The sequence below is a fragment of the Antechinus flavipes genome, chromosome 5 (assembly GCF_016432865.1).
Source record: "Antechinus flavipes isolate AdamAnt ecotype Samford, QLD, Australia chromosome 5, AdamAnt_v2, whole genome shotgun sequence".
Taxonomy (NCBI): Eukaryota; Metazoa; Chordata; class Mammalia; order Dasyuromorphia; family Dasyuridae; genus Antechinus; species Antechinus flavipes.
Genome location: NC_067402.1, coordinates 246,522,441 through 246,547,978, shown reverse-complemented (window position 1 = coordinate 246,547,978; position 25,538 = coordinate 246,522,441). Strand labels below are relative to the sequence as shown.

The following is a 25,538-nucleotide window of genomic DNA, read 5'->3' as shown; positions in this document are numbered from 1 at the left end:
AATTTTCTTAGATCAACAGATTTATATTTTAGTTTCAGCATCTCTCAAATGTTGTGAAGTGTTTTTTCTCACAAAGTGGAATGTACTTTACATATAACTTAGTATGTTAATATTAACTATTTTATATATTTTCTTTTAAATTGTTTCTGAAAACTATAATGTTACCTATTTTATCTTTTCAGTTCTTGATTTACTTGCCCGTCTATAATCCCTGAATTAATGAGGAACTTAATTATCAGTTTTTAACTAGACTATTTGGGAGAAGTGATCTAGATTTGAAAATGATTGATACATTGAAAAAGTACCCCAAACATATAATATGTAATGCATGTGTGCCTTCCCGCCTCCATGAAGAGAAGTTCTCTCTTAATAATAATTTTGTAACATTTGCTTTTATAATATGTGTTTGATATCTTATCAGTTATATTTTTGTAGTTATTTTGTATATTTTTTTCTTGACTCTGCTTCCTTTACTCTGTATCAATTCATGTAGATTTTTCCATGCTTCTCTGTATTATATAATTTACACAGCACAGTAATATTCCATTATATTCATGTACAATTTACCCATTCCTCTATTATTGGACATTTACTTCATTTCCAATTCTTTGCTGTCACAAAAAGTGCTACCATAAAATTTTTAGATACAAAATTAGCCCTCCAGAAAGGCAAATTGTAAAAGATAAAATATAACTGATCACATGAAACTGAAAAGCTTCTGCATAGACAAAATTAATGCAGCCTAGTATAAGAAAGAAATATGCTTTTTTTTTTTTTTCCAAAAAGCAAAACTCCAAATTTTCATTTCCCTGGATTATGGTCATATATTTCAAATCAACAAATAATAATTGCTCATTTCTCATGGGTTATCCTTACCTGAAATTTTCTGCAAATTTATGATTATTTCTGCCTCATTTTGAATTTATAGTTATGGAGCTCAGTAAAGGCAGTGTAAAAATGTAATCTTAAGTTTCTCAAGGAGAAGCACTATAAAATTAGCATTTTTTAAATTTTGCATTGTTTAAATTTTTTTTTTTTTAAAGATGGTGTGTTCCTAGAATGATGAGATTCAGGAAACTTAGGTTCAAATCCTCTTTTTAGTAGTCATGTCACTCTTAACACAGGTCACTTTGAATCTGGTTTGAAAGTTTGGTTGAGTTTTGACAATTTTTGTTACAGATAAGTTTTGTAAAATTTTAGACAAAAGGAGATTGATGTAAGATGGAATAAGAATAGAATGCTTTTAAAAGGAGATTGAACCTCATTTCTAATCTTGAATAAGTTATTTAACATGTAACTTAATTTCTTTTGTTAAAAAACCATAATACATTCATAGGGTCCATTTGTAAACAATAACATTCTATAAATACTTCCTACTTAAATAAGTTTCTACTCTGGCACAGCACAGTGCTCCGTCCCTGCAAATAAAAAATGGCAAGTATCTTCTTTCAGAGAGCTTACATACAGTTTAGGAAATATTCCTTGTTCAAGGCTGCAAAAATACAAAGTAATTTTGGGAATGTAGAGTGGCAACAATTTAGATGGGAAAAGGAAATCAAGAAATGCTTTTACATAGGACCTGAACTAAAATAAAGTTCATCAGGAAGCAATAGGGAAAGAGTATTCTGGGCAGAGGAGGCATATTTCAGTCTTTGGAACTGAATGGGTGTTTACAACTTAAATATACAACTTCCTCCTTTTTTTTCCCCTTTTTTGCTGAGTCACTTGGGGTTAAGTGACTTGCCCAAGGTCACACAGCTAGGAAATGTTAAGTTCCTGAGATTAGATTTGAATTCAGGTCCTCCTGACTTCAAAGCTGGTACTCTATCCACTGCCCAACGTAGCTGCCCCAAATAGACAACTTCCTAAAGGAGATTAACAGATAGGTGACTTCATTATTTTAGGAAATTATCAGTTGTGAAACTCTTGCCATACAGATCAATAACTCTTCTGCAGCTTAGTCTTGGAGAGTTGCTTGAACATTGGGAGGTTAAGAGACTTACTTGTCTGGAGTTACAGAGACTAACATAAATTTTATTTTGTTATGGTCTGACATTTGTTGATATCATTCTTATGTCTTTTATTATTTATTGCTCTGAACTTTATACCATCTAAAATTTGCCTTAAAAACCAAGCCAAAACAAAAACACTAGTGATGTAATCTGGATTAATATTGATCTGTTATTCAATATTCTTTGGAATCATTATTGAAATAATAAATTCACTCTAGTGTCATTTAGCTGTTGAGAAGAAAATGAATTTAATATGATGTATAGCTAAGGAAAATCATGTTGAACCATCTCTCTTCTAACGACAGTGTTTCTTATTTAAAAAAAAAAATCAGTCAGCATGATGTAGTAGAAATTGGGCTGCATGTAGAATCTCAGAATCTGGACTGAAATTCTGCCTCTGCTACTTATTACCTGTGGGATTTTGGACATGGCCCTTAAGATTTCAATTTCTTTTCTCTACTTTTGTTTGTTTTCTTTTTTTAATCTGGAATTAACAAATCTCAAATAAAATAAAACATTTCTATATACATTGAAGAGCGAAGATTGTACATAAAAATTCAATTCTTTATTACATAGAGCTTGCTTTTTTTTTAAGTATCCAATAAATCCTGGTAGTACATACTACTCCTAGAGTTGTCTTAGTTATTTGTGGTCCTTCTGGCCTTCCTTTTTGGGTTGTTGCTATTATTTTAGTGGGGTTTTTTTTCACCCCTAAAAGAAACAGTATTCCTAACCTAACTTTCCAGAAAGGTTTTTAGCAATTCACAGCTACCACAACACAATAATATGCCTGTTTTCTTACTACCTCTGTAGCAACTATCATTCAGAGATTATAGATTTGTAAATATCATGTCAGAGCTACTAGAAAACAGATCTTCAACTCCATTCCAGTGTTTCTCATACCACATTATTGAGGAATAAACTTTTAAGTAAAATTGATCTCCTGCCCCTATCGAAATCATATTCTAACACATATAATTATTTTTGTTATTGTTCTAAGTGTCTGAAATTTATTTGAATTTAGGTCTTCCTGATTCCAGACTCTTCCCTCTCTCCAACATGCCCCACCTAACTGCCAATAAATTAGTGAGAATATATGAAATAATTTACACAAAACATTTTCATAATTACTTATTAAATAATACACAAATGAATTTAGTTCAGAAAAATTAGTTTAGTTGTACCTTAATCTGAAATTCTCTTTAATTATAACTTTTGTTTACAGTTGAACCCCTTTGTGTAATACAAAAGTTCTGGGAGATACAAAGAAAAAAGTTTGACATAAAGAGGTTTACATTTTACTAGGTATAAACATATACACAGATTTGCTTTAATCATGTTATTCAACTCCCATTCTGGCCTTAGTTTGCTTCCCTTTCTAACCTTCTTGTCCTACTTTTTTAGCATTGAACATGCTCATCATCTGATGATACTCCTGTGGTCTATTTCCAAATTCTCCATCCTTTTAAATGTTATTCTTTCTGTGGCCTTGCTCTGGTAATGTCTTTTTTCTTTTGTTTAAGACAAGGAATTAAAATGTGTTTACATGATCAAATTATTCACTTATGTGTCTCATCTTTTTTTAAGATTTATTTTTATTTTTCAGTTCAAATTTCATCCTTTATATACAAAAAGCATGAATTACGATGCCCATTGTGTATGTAAAAGTCATATATTTTGACTTGTAGAAGGAGAAAACAGTACACTTTACTCTCCACTAATACCAGTTCTCTGTCTGGAAGTGCATAGAGGCCTTTGGAATTGTCATGGATCACAATATGGATCAACTTTTCTAAGTCTTTTACAATTAATCATCTTTACAATATTGCTGTTAGTGTGTACATTTTTCTTCTGGTTCTGCTCATTTTTTATATCAGTCTTCCCAAGTTTTTCTGAAGCCATGCCCTTAATCATTATTATATTGTTTTATGTGTGTGTGTGTGTGTGTGTGTGTATATATATATATATATAATATATTATACTATTATATATTGTTATATATTATTATAAATTGTTCAGCTATTCCCCATTTCAAAAACATACTGTCAATTTCCACTTCTTGCCTCTCGAAAAAGAGCTAAACATTTTTGTATATGAGTCATTTTCCTTTTTCTTTGATCTATCTCTTTGTGGTACATAGTCTTGGTAAGGATATCTCAGCGGCACAAGGTATACACAATTTTATAACTCTTTGGTCATAGTTCCAGATTATTATCCAGAATGATTGAACTAGTTCAGTTCTACCAGTAGGGCATATATACATATTTTTCCATATCCTCTCCAAAATTTGTCTTTTTTTCTGATATGTTAATCTGTCAATGGGTGTGAGATCATATCTCAGAATTGTTTTAATTTGCACTTCTCTAATAATTAGTGATTTAGAGTAGGAGTAGGGTGTTTTTTGTTTTTTTTTTTTACTTCATGTGATTTTGATAGCTTTGATTTCTTCTGAAAATACCTATTTATAGTCTATTCTTTGGCCATTTATCACTTGAAACATGACTCTGGAGCTGTGTCTTTACATAAACAATTCCCTTATCTTTCTTTCTAAACTTTGCATCACCATAATTTTTTGTAGGTTGAGTAGAACTAATCCTTTTTTTAAAGGATTCCTTTATTTACAGGATTAGCTGAAAAATCGCTTATATGCAGATTGAGTGGATGTCCTTTTAAGTGGATTGAGTTGTTTCAAAGACCTTTCAGTCCTGCCTTACTCTTCATGATCCATTTGAGATTTTCTTGGCAATGCTAAAATGGCAATGCCATTTTTCCTTCTCCAGTTTTTATAGACTGAGTCCTCTTTCCACTGTTACTTAAGTGTCCTTAAGCATATTGAAGGAAATATTATATTTTGTGCTTAATTATTTGCATCAAATAACTCTAGAAATATTTAACTATTTTCCAAATATTTTGCAAAAAGTACAATGATGGGGCAGCTAGATGGCACAATAGGTAGAACACTGTCCCTGGAGTGAGGAGGGCCTGAGTTCAGATTTCACCTTAGACTTTTAATATTACCTAGTTAATATTACCTTGGGCAAGTCACTTAACCTCAACTGCCTCTCAGAAAAGAAAAAAAAATACAATGGACTTTAAAAAATATCCCATTTCTTTGTTTTTGGACTGGCTGACCCCAGTGCCTAGTGGGATAAATATATATATATCCTCACTTCTGCTTCTTAGTTTCCTTATCTTCAAGCCTTCTGCAACAGGCTTTTTTCAGTCCACCAGCTTTTAGTCTCTTCTTTTCTCTTCTCTTCTCTTCTCTTCCTCTTTCTCTTTCTCTTTCTCTCTTTCTCTCTCTCTCGATTACTTCCTAGCTTTGTGATCCTAGACAAGTCACTTAAGTTGTTTGCCTCAGTTCCTTCCACAATAAAAGGATAATAATAGCAATTAACTCTCCCGGTTGTGAATTTCAAATATCAAATGTAATCATATTCTCAAAAAAAATAATAATAAATGAGCCATTTAGCACAGGGTCTGGCACATAGTAAGTGCTGTATAAGTGGTTATTCTGACAAGGACTAACTGGTTGTTGGACCAATGTGCACTAGATAATTTTGACCCACAAAAATCCTTTGAAGTAGGTGCTGTTACTATCTTCATTTGAACAGGTAAAGACACAAAGGCAGAAAGAGCTTAAATAACTTGGCCCCTGCCACATTCAGATACACTACAAAATTTTGTTCCCTCATCACCTACATCACTTTGCAGACCTACTTTTGAACCTATTGCTGTCTACATAACAAAATTATTAAACTCACAGATTACTAGATTAAACGGTAATTATAAATGTCTAACAAAATAAAACAATATTTGTTTTAGCATCAGAAAACATTTTACTATAAATTTAAACCCCCCAAAAGAGCATTTCTTATATACCAAATTTAAATACAAAAATAGAAAAAAGACTATTTCCTTGTCATAGCACAAGATAAAAAGAGGATTCAATATAAAGCCATAATTTTCCATTTCATACTGTTTGCTTTTTTGACAGACTATATTAATACTGCACTTTTTTTGTTTGTTTTGTTTTTTGTTTTTGTTGAGGCAGTTAGGGTTAAGTGACTTGCCAAGGGTCACACAGCTAGGAAGTGTCTGAGGTCACATGTGAACTCCTGACTTCCTCTATCCACTGCACCACCCTGCACATTGTTTTCAAAGCCTCCTTTCTAAATTTTCTTTTGTTCTCTGCTATGAACTTTTTTCTCCTTCCCTACTGTATTCTAGAGGTGGTTATAATTAGACATATGTATGTATGTATTTATATAAAATGATATTATACATAATAATTTCTTTCTCTAAAAGTAGGGAGGATCTAACGTTCTCTTGGTTTTGCTCATTTCATTCTTCATTATTTCTTTCAAGTCTTTGCATGTTTTTCCAAAAACTAGTTCATCATTTCTTATACCATGGTAATATTCCATCATAATCATATGCCACAACTATTATTTTAAAACATTATTTTATTTTCTCATACATGCAGAGATAATTTTTAACATTCACCTTTGCACAGCTTTGTGTTCCAAATTTTTTTCCCTCTCCCCTCCCCCAGGATAAGTAGTCTGATATAAATTAAACATGTGTAATTCATCTAAACATTTTTTCATCATGCAGCATACACACAAAAAAACACAAGAAGCGGAGGAGGGGGGAGAACAAGCAAACAACAGCAACAATAGGAAAAGATAAAAATACTATGCTTTGATCCACATTCAGTCTCCATAGTTCTCTCTCTGGTTAAGAATGGCTTTTTCTAACCCAAGGCTATTGGAATTGCTTTAAATCACTTTATTGGTGAAAAGAGCCAAGTCTATCACAGTTGATCATCTCATAATCTTCTTGTTATTGTGTACAATATTCTCTTAGTTGTGCACACTTCGCTCAACAATAGTTCAAGCAAGTCTTTTCAGGCTTTTCTGAAGTCAGCCTGCTTATCATTTCTTACAGAATAATTATTACATTCATATAACAGGTTTTTAATTTATGAAATTAAAAAATAATTGTATAATATTGGGGAATTTCAACTCAGATATGGATTTAACATTTCTGTACTGCACCCACATACACACAGTCCTAGTTACAGTTATTTCAATGTTGTCTCCATTAAAATAAACAAATTTGAAGATAGAGACTATGTTTTTGCCTTTTCCATCCCAGCATTTAGTTTGCAAATAGTAATCATTTAATAAATATTTGTCTGACTGACTAGAAGATCGGAAAGTGTACAATTAAGATTGTACTTTAGTGTTAGTTGCTTTAAATAAGTTTTTTTTATTGAGTCTTTCAGCACATTTAGCTGTAAATTTCTTTTTTAAGGGTTTTAAGGTTTCCCATAGCTTGTCTTCAGAATCTATTATTCCTAATCAAATTGAGATGAATTTTTAATATTGGAGATTCAACAAAATTAAAATAACATCATTCACTATATCTCTGTACCTTGTTGATTTCATGTATATCAAATAATTCTTAATATTTTTGAATTGGTTCCTCTTTAATTTGAAAGCCATATTTAATTCACTGAACCAACAACAAAGAACCACATTGGGCTTAAATTGTTTTCCTGGAAAATGCCCTGTTTTATGTGTATTGATCTTGATATTGGGTTGGTGGCATTTTTCAAGTTGACGACATTTTTAAAAGTATAGATATAAAATAATCTAGTATTCCCCCTATAGTTGGATCTATTTTGTATTTTTACCGCATTTTTGCACTGAACAACTTTTGAAGATTACATGGAATCAAAGATTTTGCATTAATAAAGGCAGTTATAAGCCTTATGACATTTTTAAAGTAATTTCTTGAATACGGTTATTAAATTGTGTTAGAATCCTAGTGTTAACTCAATGGAATTGATAGAAACAGTGCTTATGTGCTTGGGTTTACACCTTTGGAGTTCACACCTTTGGGAGAATTCACACATTAGAGCTCACACCTTTAAGAGAGTTTACACATTAGAGTTCACAAGTTCGGGAGATTCACAAGTCAGAAACCCACAATCCCACTCTCTCAGAGGAGGAGTCAATCTTTGAGTTCACACCTTTAAGAGATCATATATAAGGAGCTTCTGGAGTCGGAGTTGAGCTAGAGGCAGAAGCTGCAAGAGCTCTTGGAACCAAGGAGGGAGATAGGCCTCTAAGAAAACTAACTGGGCTATTTTGGAAGAGACAATAAAAGATTTGAACTTTTATCAGCTGGTTGCATTTGAAGTGATTATTACTTGGAACTGAAACTAAGGCTGCCTCCAGAAAACCTCCCCAAGAAATCTGCTCCCAGAGAACCATCATATTTTAGAAAAAAGAACAATACTACAAAATTGTGGTTTGGGGAGAGCACACAATTTTTACTCTACAGCCAATATAATGTTTTCTTTTAATTGTGTATATATTTCTATAGATTGCCAAGTGATGTATTGTAAGAGAATATGTTGATTGATGATGGTCAGGATACTTATTAACCTTTTTGAACCTTTTTTCTGGTATAATTATTCTTTCAATTGTATTTATAATATCAGACTCAAAAAAGGATATTCAAAGTGAATATACAACAATAAACAATATATCTGCCTTATTTTCCAAATCAATTGATTCATTGACATTTTATCCATTTTGTTATTAGGTATAATTTCTCAATTTGTGTTAAGTGAAAATTGTCAGTGAGTTCAAGTTCTTTAAATTTTTCTTTTCATATTTTACTAACTCCCTTATTTCTTATTTTATATACATTTAGATTTAGGAATGAAACTGTTCTTTAGGATTATCTTGCACTTCTCAGCAATATGTATGACTAGGAGCTGAGGGTATCAGTGACTAAAAACATCATAAAACTTTTGCCTGTAACTGAGTAGAACTGTTTCCAATTTTATTCTGACATAATACTTATAATATATTCCTGTCTCCAGTTCATTTCAAGCATAAATGGTTTGCTGCTTTTGGTGGTTTTGATAGTCAGCACCATCCATACCAAGCATTTCCAGCAGACAGGGTAATGGTATTTTTTATCATGGTGTATTTTGCCTTTTCTAATCATCCATTTCTAGTTAATCATCTTAAATGTTTTGAGCATATTCAACCCTGTGCCTTTGATTTATAGAAGTAATTCCACACTATTGAACTAGATGCTTAATTCAACTAATAATTTGATTTATAGAAGTAATTCCACACTATTGAACTAGATGCTTAATTCAACTAATAATATTTAAATCCTAGTTTAACAGCATTTTAGTGTACTTGCCAGGCCTTTAACGTTACCCTAAGTAATATACTAGTTCCTCACAAATTACCTCTAAATTATGTAGTAACATTTTGAGGGCTATTTGAACCATGATTTATTCGAAGTAGTTTGATTTTTTTCCCCATCTTCCTGATAGGAATATGGCTTTATATTGCAACAGCAAACCTTGTTTTTGGAAATAATGGAAAGAAAACAAGAACTATGACTCATATTAAAATTATAAATGAATAAATTACGTGCAATTAATTATTCTTTTAATGACTGCATTTTTAATAATGATAATGCCTGAGTTTATTTCCCTTTAAACATAGTGCTTTCTGATATCTGATATCTGATATCATACCACTTATCCAGTGGGCCCTAAGCCTACCAGGAATCACAAAAGACAGTTTGAGATACCCTCCATACATACTAATTTCCTCAGCTTTTAATTCAAAGCAACTATCTTCTCTTGGGAGGAAAGAGAATAAGTTATGATCTTGCAGCATAATTGGGAACATAAATGACGAGGGATAAGAGTTCTTACAGCACTTAAAAAACATAATATAAATGCTTGACTAAGAATTTTTATCTTCCCCTGAATTAGTTCTTCGTAGTAGAGATTTAGCCTTTTTTTTTTTTTAAAGTTCAAATGATCTAAATATAAGTATATTCTCTTTCATTCACTGTGGAAATTAGTCCATGCCATTGTTAGAGAATGCCACTTTAATTGTTAAGGGGTTTTATATATTGGATTACATGCTATCTAGGAGAAGGAGGAGGGAAGAAGGAGAAGAAAATTGGAACACAAAGCTTTTCAAGGGTTAATGTTGAAAAATTATCCTTGCATATGTTTTGAAAATAAAAAACTTCAATAAAAAATTAAGGAGTTTTGTTGATTTTTGTCGTTTATTATCAGTGACACTTTCTGCCCAACTCTTCTCTCTTCATAGAAACTGCAGTTAGATAAATTAAGCATAGTTTAAAGAAAACAAATTAATGTCTTGGTCTATTTGAGAATGCACATTTTATTCTACATTTCTAATCCTAGATCCTCTCTTCTAAAAACATTCTAAATAAGATCTAAAATGACTTATCTGTGTAAGCAAAACCAAGAGTTTGAAGAATGCTTCTTATTTTGCATGATACTGCAGGTAGATTAAACTATGGAGCTTAGCCCACATGTATATGCACATAAACATATCTAGTACAAACATTGCAAAAATCATCCAGGACTCAGCATGCTTTAAAGCATGCATTAAACTGGTAAACTGCAAAGGTTTTTTTAGTGGGCCTCAGGGTTCTCCCTTAAATACTCCTTTCTGTTCTGCAAGCAATGTTGAGTGATTGCAAGTCATGGAACCCTATATCTCTAGAAAATTGAGGTTGAGGATCATTCAAGGATCATTGGAGATTTGGTGGGCAGGAGCAGGCCTATATAAAATTAGAAGCAAGAAATAATGTAAATAATGTCATAAAGAAATCTTAGATTGAAAATATTTTAAGAAGAATTCAAGAAAAATCTCTGCTGATGGTGAATTATTATAAGGTATTCTTATGGGAAAACACAAAAAGAGTCACATTTGATTTTCAACTATCAAATTGCATTATTGATGGAAATATCCACATCAATGAGAAAACATCCAATTGAGTAGATTCTTGGTAGGAATTTTAATTATTATTCATACTCTTATATTTCTAGTAAAACTGGGCATTTATTGTGCCATGCTTCTGTGTTTATTCATCAGTCCACTCTTGAATCAAATTATTTTAAATATAATTTAGGTTTGGAATATTTAACTGTGATTATAAACACTTACCATTTTTAATCAGCCTTTTCCCTTTTTTGTCTTTTTAAATTTTCATTTCACATGTTATTTCACTTGTTTTTCATTTCTTTTTAACTGTCAGTAATTAATCCTAAGGCACTGTTCTTTTTTCCTGTTTACAAAATTGATTACGCATTTTTGTTTCTCTCCTTTCCTGTATTCCAGTAACATCTACCTAAGTAAAGGCCAAATTGTGGGTGGTGGGGGCAGGGGTGGAGGGGGAAGAAGAGCAGGGTAGATGAGAGATAGTAATAATAAAAATCACCCATATTTTAATAATCAGTAAAATTATGATTTGTTATTCTTTTTGAAGACAAACCAATTAAAAATCCTGCCTTTCACAGACTTTTCTAAGCCCTCTTAATTCCCCTGCCATTCCTCTTTTAATTCTTTCCTATTTATTGCTATGTCTTGTTTGTACTATGTACTTAATTGTTTGTATGTTTTCTCTGTTGGAACTTTCTTCCTTTTCTTTATATCTCAGAGTTTAGACCTGATATATATTAGGCATTTGATAAATGTTTATTGATTGACAGCAGTTTATCTTAAGTCATCATGGACTTGTAAAAGAGGAGCTATAATCCTAGTTGATCAGTTTCTATTTAGTGATTACACTTAGCCTACTGTGATCTGGACTTCATAGTATATATATAGAATTTCCCCAATGGTATCTTGGATTTTAGATTTTAAAATATGATTGAGTAGATAATGATTTAATAATGTTCTTAGATCTAATATATATTATTTTAGACTTACTTCTACAGGAGACCTTTCTGTACTTATTTTCCTTATTTTCTCTACTCTAGTACTGTCATTGCCCTCTTACTAAGATTATCTTCTGTTTACACTGTAAATACTGTATATTTTCACTTGCCCAGATTTTTGTTGCCCTACTGAATTGGAATGTGCCTCCTTAAAACTCAGGAATCGTGTTTTTTGCTTTTCTTTTTTGGGGGCCTTTGTGTATGTGAATGTCTAATAAGCACAAAATAAATGTTTTTTGATTGATTGACATACTTGAAGCTACTTTGTTAGTCCTCCAAGCAAGGGACTCAAAAATTCAACTATTTTTTAGAAACCTTGAAATGAAGTCTAGATGATCACTTGTGAAGTATGGTCTATAACACAAGACACATTGCCGGGTATGGATCTGATGAGATAGCCTCTGGGTTCAATCCTCCTTGAAGTTACAGGATTCTTTGATAATCCTTTATAGAACTTTTTTAATGACCTTTGATCTGTTAGCAATTTTAAATAACATAGAAAATGTGCATTATAACAGCTATTAAAGTGATCAACATTAATGTTGTAGTTTGAATTTCTACCATTCCTTTAGCCTCCATTTTTCACTACTCTGAGGTGTTATGGAAAAGAAAATGATTGACAAAGTAAAATGGGTGGGAACATCTTGTGCAATATAAGGGAGGGAGATTAAGAACTAGATTCATGTGCGCACACCAGCAGAAGCTCCTAATGCTGCTCACATTAAGCTCCTTTTTTTGTTTTGGTTTTGGTTTTTTTGTGTCCTTGCCAGCAGTTACTCATACTTTTTGATCCTAGACAACTGAATTTTTTTAATTCAGAAGACCTGCCATTCAAGTTCAGCTTCCAACGACAAAATAGTTATGTGATCTTGGAAAAATTAAGGCTTCAAATCAAAACTGATAACTTGTCAGTTTTTATTAGTAAAAGTAATTTATGAGCCCAGAGTTCCACGTACCAGTGAAATCTTTGGACCAAACCACCCTTCTATCTCTACCTCCTTCATACTAAAAATGAAAATAATCAAAGCCATGATTGAAATATAGCCATTAAAAACTTTTGATAAAAGATTTTGTCACAATCTTTTATTTTTGCCAAATCTTTTTTTTTGGGGGGGAGGGGGGTGAGGGGGGAGTGTCAAATTTGTGCTTTGGCAAAATCTGGCGGGGGGGGGGGGACATAGATGTATATAAAGGCAATTTCAGAATAAAAAATTTTAAAGTTTATGTCTAAAACCAAAATCTAGCATTAAAGTAATAGAGAAATATCAAAAGTTTTTTTTAAAAAGACTCCACTCTCAGGTGTTATTTGACATAATTCTAAAAAATGCTATTATGTAGAATTAAACTATAAAACTTGCCAGAAAGGAAACAAAAATTGTTCTTATTTGCAATTGGCTTATTTATAACCACCACTACTACCCCCTACCCTCCCAACCTCCCCAAAAATATCCAAAGAAAAACTAACAGAGCTAATTGAGATAGGGACCAGACTTTAAGATTTCATTTCATGATGCTGCTCACCTGGCTATGAAGAAGAATGAAGGCAAGCCTAAAAAGAAACTATTGCGATTTTATTAAAATAGCAGAATATAATACACATCTGTAAACTCATTATTTCTATTTAGCAGTTTAAAAAAAAACAGCAATTAGTAAATAGTATTTGACCTTTATAGATAAATTAGTAGTGTTCCTTAAGATTAACTTATGACTCAGTAGCTGAAAACTCAACAGTTTTTATTCTAGATATATCATTATAAAAGAGAATTGATTTTCTTGACTGACTTACAAACACTTGTTTAGTATATAATATAACTTAAATGCTGTATATCTTCAATGAAACCTTTGAGAAAATAACATAATTGCAATACTCTGTAACATTTTGCTTATTATTGTGCTGTTCCTTAAACAATAAACTGAGGACGAAATATTTTATCTTGATCAACTGGAGCTTTAAATAGATAACATTTTTAGAGGTTTTACCTTGCACCTAATTTGCAAAGATGGTAAAAGATATAAAAGAAATAGCCATTATTGATGAAATTAGAAAGATGGGCAACACTAATGCTTTGTTATTTGAATCATGAATTGTTTCACCTATTCTAGTAATCAGTTGAGTACAATGTGATTAAGCTATTCATATTCTCTAACCCATTAATCACATATCAAGGCATATTTCCTAAGAATGTCTACTTTATATACTGTGGAAGAATCTTAGAGGGGAAAATCTTGGAAATAAAGTAGCACTTTTCTTTAAGAAAATGTGACAAAACCAGGACCCTATAAGAAACACAGACTATGAACAGTGCCCATGAATACAGAGCTGTCACCACCACCTCTATCTCCCCAAAAAAAGACAGATCAAGGGAACATCAGCAGTGGGCATGATAAAACAAATGAAAACATCTCTAAATGACAGCTTAATTTATTTCCTTTCTCTAGATTTAAAGGAGAGAGGAAGGATATGGTAACTTAATGCTTCAAATGTGAGACTAAGATGACTATTGACCCATCAGTTTGTTTTGCTCAACTATTATGAGAGTGGGTTCTATTTGTGGACATAAATGAGTATTTAGGGAACCATCATAAATCTAGTACAGAGCATAGTATAATAAAAGAGGGGGGAGACTTCATTTATCCAGAGGCTCTGCGCACTCAATGTGTCTCTGTCTCTGTCTCTGCCTCTCTTCTCCCCCAAAAGCAGAGCAGCTAATAACGTCTTAACTTGTCCTATTAATCATTTTGAGTTTCAAATGGTGTAGTAATCAGTAAGGGAAAAAGTTATCTTGACAGGATTATTGAGTAAATTGAGGCACTGAGTGGTTAGAGTATTTGAGGGAAAATCAATATATCTCCAGAAGCTGGGGGGGAGAAGAGGGTGGTGTCCCTTTTTCTACACAATCTTCTGACCTGGTGTTAAAAAATTTCTTTTTACTCCTGTTGTTCCTGATTATTAGTCCATTTCTTCTCCCCTCTTTTCTTTACCCATAATCATTTCAAAGATTCTTTATCTAACAAAAATCTGACAGTAATATTAATGTATACTGGAACATTGACATATGCAAGTAATAAAATTCTAGGAAAGACGGCAAAGGCATTAGTTTCATTTACAAAATGAAGGTCCTAATTTAATATGCTGGCCTGCTAGAATTTTTCTGCACAGTCATGTGGCAAGTTATGAGTGTGCATATGTTGGAGACGATTTATCATAGAGAGCATAGTGATTCATATAGCAAAGGATGACAAGCAACATATGGGACTATCTTACAAATTGGACTGATCCAAGAGATTTTATGTTGAATTAAATAATTGATCTGTAATGTTATTTTTGTCACTACTTTCTTACTTGGTGGCTGTTAAACTAAGTTTAATTATCATATTTATGCAGGTGACTTCCATTATTTATAAATAAAGTCCTGGTAAGCCCCCAAACTCATACTCCATATCATCATCATCTTAATGAATATCTCAAATTTAAACATGTCCAAAATAAAACTCAACATTTTTCCTATTTCCTCAATACTCAGAATCTCAACAACAACAACAACAACAAAAAAACCTCCAAATTTCCTTTTTACCATTGTGGGGGGACTATCACTCTTTCTGTTGCTCAGTCTCATGACGTTGGTCATTTTAAATGCTCCTTTTTATTCACTTCACATTCAGTGGGCTGCCAAATACTAGTGTTTCTTGTCTACAATGAGATTCTTGACTTTTTATTGTATCATGGACTCCTTTGACATTCTAATGATGCCTTTAGATGCTTCTCTGAAAAAAATGCTTTTAATTACATAAAATAATATAAATAACAGTAAGTTATATTGAAATTCACTTAAACAGTTTTGTGACATGGTGATGTATGTGTATATTGAAGTTAAATATTTTACTGAAAATTTTGATTAGTTTGAATGAGAACATTAAACTGAGATTGCCATTTATTTTAATTATTTGTTTGGTTAAAAGTGTTAAAAATCCCAATTTGTAAAGATGTGTGCCTGCAACTGGAATTAAAGCTTCCACAGTTCCCTTTACAAAGCAAAGCTGGACTTCCCAAAGAATACAGAATTTTCTTTTGAGTTAAACTTTAGTTGTCTTAATTTTTTTTCCCTAAAATTAATGAGTTCATTTCTGTCTAGGTCAACTTTTTTTATATAGTTTGTCAGAAAGAAAACAATTATTAATTCTTGCTTCAACTTTAATCCCATCAGTATAGAAATAACTTGTGAAAGAGTCCTGAAGGATATTCAGGTGTTTGCAGATTTCTCTTTTAAAAGAAATTGAAAAAGAATTTTGTGTCTCTGCTCGCATCTTGTTAAAGCACTTATAATGGATAACTTCTGTTCTCTTTTATATTGGCAGCTTTGTCAAGAAAGCTTACAATTTTTTAATAATATCATTTGATTTGAAAGATTTATTATCTCATTCATATGATTAAAATAATCTGCCATGTTAGTCAAAGTCCATTTCTTTCAGTGTTCAAGGGTAAGTTTTTCTTTTTCTTCTAAGACCTGTTCTCTTAAGTTCCTGTGTGTTAGGGAAGCTTTGACATTCTGTTCCCATTTCTTGACAAAATCTTTTTAAAATGTGATGATTAAAAGATTTGCTTCTGATAAAATTGGAGACTTTTGTGAATCTCTTGCCAGTGTGTATCTCCCTGGAAGGCATGAGCTATGACCAAAATGGGGAGCTTTCTTTTTTCATGAAAGTAGCAAAATTAGATGTACCACCAAGCATTCCTGGAGCTTTCTTCTCAGATACAGAATATAAAGTTTTTCTTTTCCATCCAAGTTTGTTTGGGAAAGAAACTTTTTACTGTCTCCAAAAGCGACTCTCAAAAATAAGAATTCTTTCTTGGTTTCAGGCTACATATTAGCTAACAAAAACAAAGAGCTGACTGTTTTGTAGCATGTTTGCGGTTTCTTCCAGCTATATATTGAAGAAAAGAGCATGGCTTACAATTCCTCAATTACCTGGTTCAAAATGTTGAAAGATATCTAGAATGTATCACATCATTTAACAACAGAACCAAATCTAATTTTTTCCCTCTATTTCAGTTTTCTTCAGTATTATAAGCTTCTTTTAGAGTCATTCTAGTATGCATATTCATAAGATACTTCCAAAAAAGATCTTGTGAAATAGTAATCAAAGTTTTGGAAGTATCCTAGCTTTTTAAAATAGGCTTTTCTTTGTATGAAAAGAATTCCGACATCTTTAGATGCGCTTTCAAGATCAACAGATATGAGGTTCTCTTTTTTGTTGGCTTTATGCTTCTATTTGCAAGTATTTTTTCACTCAGTAGGCACTGTGACTTACGTTCCATCACATTGATTAAAGTGAAACCGTATGATCTGCAATCCCATTGTGCATGTGATATCATTTAAGGGATTCTTAAATTTCTTGAAATTAGGAAGTATCTCAATTTTGTTTAAGTGCCTAGCACAGTGTTTGGAACATAGTAGATAGTTACAGGTGCTTATTGGTTAGTTGATGGATACTTTCTAAAGAATTATGTTTCTATTAGTCTTATACTTTGTCACTTTTCAGTATGGATAGTAGTGGGATAGGATAGATTGTAAAGAAACCATTCAAGTAGGAAAAGTTTAGCTAACGTGCTGATAAAGGAAGCAGGCTCTTGAACATATATAGAACTGCCCTACTAGGACAGGGAACTGAATTCAGAAACCTGAATCTAGAATAGGAGTCAGCAGATCATCTAGGAAGCTCTGGGTAAAATATGTTAGTGGGAGCTTTGAGTCAAAGCAATTCTTGCACTTGTACTTTAATGGACTTTTAAAAACCTTTGGACAACTGAAGACTACCCCCCCCCCCACGCTTTTTCATCTGTTTCCCTTCACTGTTGTACTAATCTGCCATCTGATCTCTTTCCCACCTATATTTGTCTTGCACCTTATCTACTCAGGATCAATTGACATTTGTTTTCCCAGGAGACATTTAATCTGATGACCTCATTGTAATCCTGTACCCAATGGGAAAAAGCTATTGGGGCTTCATAGAGTTACCACCATTATTATTATTTTCTTTTTAAAGGCACTTTGTTGTCTTTTTTGTATATTTGCCTTGGAATGCCTATTTGTATATAAAAAGAAGTATTTTGGTTGCAAGTAAATTTATTTATCCATCATATCCATAAATATTTCTTCCATTTGTGGCACTTCAATCTGTCTGCTTTTAACCTCCCCATAGGTCCTAGTTCTGCCATCTAGAATAATTTAAACTAGATCCATTCCTTCTTGCAAAGATAAGATTAAATTATTTGAAGACACTAGTACTATCTCATCTAAATGTATTCTTAGTTAAGTCTGCTAGGGCATTTTAGGTAGAAAAGAAGATGAAAAGACTAATAAAAATCCAGAAAGACAAGTTTATTAGAAAGACTTGTCAATATGGTAAAGTAGTGATAGAATATTCTAATACAATTGCTGAGTCTTAAGGGGTTTTTAATCTAGACAAAGTGTCCTACAAGTCTTAGCAGAGCCTTAAACTTTTTTGTTCAGTAGTTTTGCATTTGTGTCTTGACTCTTCATGACCCCAGTTAGGATTTTCTTGAAGTGATTCAACCATTTCCTTCTCCAGCTCACTGTACAGATTAGTAAGTAAGGCAAACAGAGTAAAGTGATTTACCCTAAGGTAACATAGCTAGGAAGTATCTGAAGCCAGATTTGAACTTGGGTCTTCCTGACTCCAAGTACAACATTGCACCAGTAGTTTTAAGCTTTAAGAGTAATTAAAATTAAAGCTATGCTAAGATTCTGGGACATTTTACACACATATACACTCATGTATATGCTTATATGTATGTGTGTTTGTATTTACTCATGTGCATAAAATGTAGGTATAGCTGAATATATACATGCATGAAGACATATCTACACACATATACATATATATATTTTGTGTGTGTGTTTATATTTCCCTTTTTGACCAGTTAAAATTCTTTCTGGTTATTTTGTTTGTCATCTTCTGGTTTTTTATCTTTATATTATTTAACTGATAATCTGTTTTGCAGGTTTTTAATTGGTCAAGGAGCCCATGTAGGAGCTGTCAATAGTGAAGGTGATACACCTTTAGATATTGCTGAAGAGGAAGCAATGGAAGAGTTACTTCAAAATGAAGTTAATCGACAAGGTAATTTAAAATAATTTTTTTTTCAAAACCATTTGTTAAGCTTGACCATATTATAACTCTTTTAAGACAAACTGAGAGGTAGTGTAGTCATCCCTTTGGTCTCTGCTAACTCATGTATATCATTCCATGATTTCATAGCCAATGAATTACAAAGGATAGAATTCTTCTGTAGTTGCTATGCCTGATTACCCAACTAGTAACCATAATTTGATTAACAATACTTCATTTCTGGTACATGTGTAATCTTAACATTTTTGAACTTCCTCATTATCTCTTTTTCCTGTCATGTTCTCTATCTTATTTTTTTCTTCTTAGTCCAAATAATTTTGAAAAACAAAAATCATTACATCATTTACAGTTTGTACTATTAAAAGTGATAAGTATAAGTTTATTCTATCATTGTGATCTCAGTGGACAGAAGATATAATATTTGATTCTTAGATTTCTATTCCTCAGAAGGGATACGATGACATTTTCCTTCTTGTTTTAGATTGACTAATGTAATTACACTTAAGTGCCTCCCCCTGCCCCATCAATTAAATGCAAAAATACTTTTAAACATTCATTTTTGTAAAGTCTTGAGTTCCAAATTTTTCTCCCTCTCCCTTTTCTTTCCTTCTCCCCAATACAGCAAGCAATCATAAAAATGTATTTTCACATTAATCATTTTTTCAAAGAAGAATCAGAACAAAAGGGAAAAACCATGAAAACATTTAAAAAGTCAAAATAAATAATATACTTCGATCTGCATTCAGACTTTATAGTTATTTTTCTGGATATGGATAGCATTTTCCACCATGAGTCTTTTAGAGTTGTTTTGGATCATTGTATCGCTAAGAAGAGCTAAGACCTAAGACAGTCATGTTTGATCACTCCACTTGTTTTTGTGTACAATGTTTTCTTGGGTCTGCTCATTTCATTTCACTCAGCATCAGTTCATATGAGTCTTTCCAGGTTTTTTTTTTTTTTTTTTTTTTTTTTTGAAATTTACTTGCTCATCATTCCTTATAGCACAGTAGTATTCCATTGCATTTGGGTACCAAAGCTTATTCAGCCAGTCCCCACTTGATGGGCATCCCCTCAAAAAGAATTGTTATAAATATTTTTGTACTTGTAGGTTCTTTTACTTGCTCATCATTCCTTATAGCACAGTAGTATTCCATTGCATTTGGGTACCAAAGCTTATTCAGCCAGTCCCCACTTGATGGGCATCCCCTCAAAAAGAGTTGTTATAAATATTTTTGTACTTGTAGGTTCTTTTCTCTTTTTTAATGATCTCTTTGGATGCAGACCTACTAGTGTTATTGCTGGATCAAGGGGCATGTACAGTTTGATTGCCCTTTGGTCATAGTTCCAAATTATTCTCTAGAAATGACCTGAATTTTATAGGGCTACAGAGTAAAGCTCAGAAGGTTGTTGTCCTTACCTTTTTTTATTGCCTATGTGGCTCTGATGATATTTTGTGTGATAACAGGAATGGGTAGGGCAAAATAGTAGAGTGAAAAATATTGAGTGGAAAAAAAGGTTTGAATACCTTCAAAAGATAGAAGGAAAGACAGATAAAATAATTGCTAGGAAAGCATGGTTATGGTTTTGTAAAAATCTATCTAATGCATTACAGACCTATACAGACTCTTACATTCTGCAATATTTCTTTCAAGTTTGGTACATAGGGCTTTGGAAACTAATATAACTATAAATAGGTTTCTATTCTAAATAACAGCTCTTTCTGCCTCCTTTACTACTTAAAATCTAAAACTGTCTTTTTGTTTTCCCATTCCCAAATAGTTTTTCTAGTAATCATCTGCTTATTCTTTCTTTCTTCTCTTTGCTTTTTATTTATGTAAAAAGAACCCTTTAAAAACAAAACTAAACGGCTAGTTGGTCAGAAACTTTTGTTCAGTGTTAATATGAACTGAAGTGTATGACAATGTATTATGTTCATTTTACTGTATGATTATAAATATTTTAGGAAGATTTTTATTTGATTTAGATACCACCTGAGAAGATTGAAGGTTTGTTTTTTTTTTTTTTAATAGCTTTTTATTTACAAGTTATATGCATGGGTAATTTTACAGCATTGACAATTGCCAAACCTTTTGTTCCAATTTTTCCCCTTTTTCCCTCCACCCCCTCCCCTAGATGGCAGGCAATACATGTTAAATATATTAAAGTATAAATTAAATACAAAATAAATATACATGTCCAAACCGTTATTTTGCTGTACAAAAAGAATTAGACTCTGAAATATTATACCATTGGCCTGTGAAGGAAATCAAAAATGCAGACAGGCAAAAATATAGTGATTGGGAATTCAATGTAATGGTTCTTAGTCATCTCCCAGAGTTCTTTTGTTGGGTGTAGCTAGTTCAGGTCATTACTGCTCCATTAGAACTGATTTGGTTCATCTCATTGCTGAAGATGGCCAGGTCCATCAGAATTGATCATCATATAGTATTGTTGTTGAAGTATATAATGATCTCCTGGTCCTGCTCATTTCACTCAGCATCAGTTCGTGTAAGTCTTTCCAGAACTTGAAGATTGAAGTTTTGAATTCATCTACAGAGAGGTTATTTCACTTCTATTTATTCAGTAAAATAAATAATGAATGTGGTAAGAGAAATGTATATACAATGATTTCTCTTAGCTGTCAACAAATATTTATCATAAAGTGCCTCCTATGTACCAGACAGTATAAAAGAGAGTTGTATAAAATAGGTTCAAAGGTAAGGCTCTCTAACAACAGGTCAGAATATAGTCTTCATGCAAAAAAATATTACTTTTGTTTTATGTTAAAGGAAAAGAGGGACTCTGAAAGAGAGAGAGAAGGAGAAAACTCATTCTAGCCTGGAAGGTAGGGGGGTAGTACAGTGAGTAAGGAGTCCAGGTTAGTACTGAGATTATGAACCTGAGACATTCAAGATGCTGGTGCCTTTAACAGACATAGAAAAGTTTAGAACACAGAGAAAATATTCTAAATTCAGTCTTAGACATATTAAAGTTTAGTTAATTCTAAGAAATCGGGTTAAAGATATCCAGTAATCAATAGATGGTCTTAAATGAAGCTTAGAAGAGAGACTGGCGTATGTATATATATAAATCTGAGAGTCATCTGCATAGTGGTGATTGTTTAGAGTATAAAAAGTCAAAGACAGAATCTTGGACAATTCCCACTTTTGAATGCCATCATGTAGATAGATAATCAGCCAGATGAGGAAACTAGGTTATAGTCAGACTTATAATATGTGAACTGTTATAAAAACTGAAATATTTAGGAGGAGAGGATCATCTCCAGTCCTATTCACTTATTCACCATCTGTTGAAGCAAATAGGTCAAGATTAAGACTGAAAAAGATAGTTCAATTTAGCAGTTAAAAGATCGTTGGTTATTTTGGGGAAAGGGAGATTTGCAATGGGCTGAGGAAATAACATTGATACAACGAGTATAAGCAATAATTTTAAGAGTTTGTGTAAGAAAGGGAGTAGAAACAAAGGATTCTAATTTGAGGGGATAGTAGGATCTAGTGAAGGCTTTTAATGATGGCAGATACTTGGACCAACTGATAGTTGAAGATTAGGATATCTCCTAGGCTTCTCTGTCATTTCTTACAAAACAATAGTATCATAGTATAGAATGTCAGTTTGACCTACTTGCACACTGAATTCTGTGAAATAATTTTCCCTGGTCTTCCTCTTCCTTCCCTGAACCCCCAGAAGTATTCTAGAAGTGTCTGCTAAATTCTGTTTATCTCAGTTTTAAAATTCTTTATCTCTGGTGACTTAACTTGGAAGCTCTGGATTGTTGCTATAATTTTCCTACAGATTTTCATTTTGGAATTTCAGGATGGTACAGGTGGTTTCTAATTTGATTTTGCCCTCTGGCTTTTAAAGATCTAGACATTTTTACTCTTTGAGATTTCTGATATCTAGTCCCTATATCCTCTTAGTATATCCAACCCTCTAGCATGACTTTTCAGTAATCCAATGATTTTTAAATGGTCTTCTCCAGGAAAATTATAGCAATTATAGTCAAAGGTATTGAAGAACCAGAAGAACTACTCCAGTAATTCTAGTATGTTGTCCATCAAGAGTTTGGGTAAAAAAATGAACAAGACTCAAGAGTTAAGGAGTCTTAAGGTCCTTGATCTGCAGTAGTAGAATTAATATATATACAAGTGAAGGTCAACTTTCATTATTCCACAAATGTTCATACCCGCTCTCCCAAAACTACTTTTTATTTATATTCATTCTATAGATATTCTGACCATACTGTCTCTTTTGTTAGAATGAAAGATCATGAGAATAAGAGTTTCACTTTTTGGTTTTATGTCTTCAGTACTTAGCACAATGCTTGGCACATAGTAAATACTTAGAAAATGCTGGCTGAATAAATGGTCATAAGATTGTTTATTTAGAACTGGAAGAAACCTCAGAACACACAAATTAACTATTTGCTATGTACAAGGACTGTGCTTGACACTGCCCTGGAAATAGATATACAAGGAGCTGAAAAAGAATAGCATATCTAAAATAAAATTCCGTTTAACCACAAATGGAAAGATCCAGTAATCCTTATTTAAATCGCAGTGGAAGGCCAGTTGAAAAAGCAAAGTGGCCTTTACAATACAACTTAAGGGCAGATGGCAGTGCTTAGGTTTCTGAAGCGTGTATCAGCAGAATAGGTAGCTCTATGAGCTGAAGGGCGTAGTGGACTGTGCAAATGGTAGGGCTATTTATGCTTATCTATTTTATCAGAAAGATTGTTGCTGAAGACTTATTTGCATATCTGGGTGCCTTTGGGTGGGCAATGGAGAAGAATGGCCAAGGAGGAAAAGTAGTTCTGAAAGTGACTAAATTCAAACATTTGGGAAGTAGATAATGGACCTCAAGGTCACCATGAAATTGATCTGAGTTCTCTCAGGAGAATGAGGAAGCATGGACAGTTTTTGAGACATTTCAGTATCTGCATGGGAGAGAAAGGAGAAAAGGGGAATTTTAGGAAGGTTATTTGGGCCTTAGGGCACATCTCGAGTTCTTAGCAATAAAACCACTGGGTGTCTGGTCTTGCTGGGCCCTTCTAGAGCCCCACTGAGTTTGGCTTATCAAAGTGTTAATTAAGTATTTGGTTTCATAGATAACATTCTTCATTTTACTATTTAAAGTGTCTTTGTTCTTTTTCTTTCCAGAATGAGCTGGATGTAACATAAATGTAAATCTAAGAAAGGTTGAAAGGAAGCTACTTGCACTAAGATTTTTAATTAGCTCTAAATAAGGGTGATTGTGACAAAAAATGTCTGCCCTCTCAAGTCAAAGAAACTTATAATTCCATCCAAGAGGATGGGACTATTTCTTCAAATCTTTAATGGATTCTTAAATTGGGATTTAAAGTTCTATTAAAGAGAATACTTGAATAAAAATCTGGGAGTAAAACATTATTTTACTCAGAAAATATACTTACATATATGTTTTCTTTCAAAAGCTTTCTATGTACCAAAACATTTAGTATTTATTTTGGTAAAGCATTATTTTTGAAGTTAGAAGAGAAATTGTTGAGATTTGCAACTTTTCTAAAACATTGGTTCATATGACCAAAGCAACCTTACAGCATTTAAACTAAGTTTTATATTTATGAACTGATGCTGAACGAAGTGAGCAGAACCAGAATACAGAATGTGATGATCAACAGTGATAAGATTTAGCTCTTCTCTGCAGTACAATAATCCAAGAAAATTCCAAGGCTATGCATAACCAGAGAAAGAACTGTTACAATCTGAATGTGGATTGAAGCATATTATTTTCGCCTTCTTGGGGTTTTTTTTGTTGTGTTTTTTTCACCTTTTGGTCTGATTTTGCTTGCACAACATGACAAATACAGGAATATATTTAAAAAGGTTTGCATATATTTAACCTATATCAGATTATTTAATTTATCACATTGCTTGCTGTCTTGGGGAGAGAATTTGGAACTTTGTGTTCCAAATTCTTACAGAAATGAATCTTCTTTGTTTGTGGTGGGGGTTTTTTAATTGTTTTTTCCTTTAGTTCTTTTTTTTTTTTTCACAAGACTAATGTGGAAATATTTTTAACATGATTGCACATGTATAATCTATAAAGATTGCTTGCTGTTTTGCAGGAGAAGAAGAGAGGGAGGGAAAAAATTTGGAACTCAGTCTTATTAAAAAATGAATATTGAAAACTACCTTTATGTGTAATTGGAAGATTTAATTTTTATAATTAAATTATTTAAATGTTATAATCTGGTTTTGAGGTATACCAAATAAAAGTTCTACTAAAAAGCTACTAAAAGTCCTATTTTTTATAGTAGGAAAGTAGCAATCTTGGATTTCAAATCTCATAGTTAAAAAACCTTATTAATCAAATGCTTTTAGATGCAAAAGCATTAATATTTTCTGCAGATAAAAGTTGTTACCTATAACACTCATTTTCCAAAGCATAGAATTAGTTTTTTTCCTTTAAAAATTAAAGCATACTCCTTAAAAAACTTACCAAAGTTTTAAAGCAAAGTGTGACAAAGATTATTTGTATTCCTTTTTTTAAGCTTTATATTTACAAAGTAT

At 32.4% G+C, this 25,538-nt stretch overlaps 1 protein-coding gene across 6 annotated transcripts in view; it reads left to right on the top strand.

Moving 5' to 3' along the window:
* Nucleotides 1-25,538, top strand: part of PPP1R12A (protein phosphatase 1 regulatory subunit 12A) — a 162,692-nt gene that overhangs the window by 62,553 nt on the left and 74,601 nt on the right. For all 6 annotated transcript variants that reach the window (XM_052000373.1, XM_052000377.1, XM_052000372.1 and 3 more), the window contains exon 3: nucleotides 18,842-18,960. In XM_052000373.1, coding sequence (XP_051856333.1) covers nucleotides 18,842-18,960 — 119 coding nt within the window. The remainder of the gene's footprint in view (nucleotides 1-18,841; nucleotides 18,961-25,538) is intronic.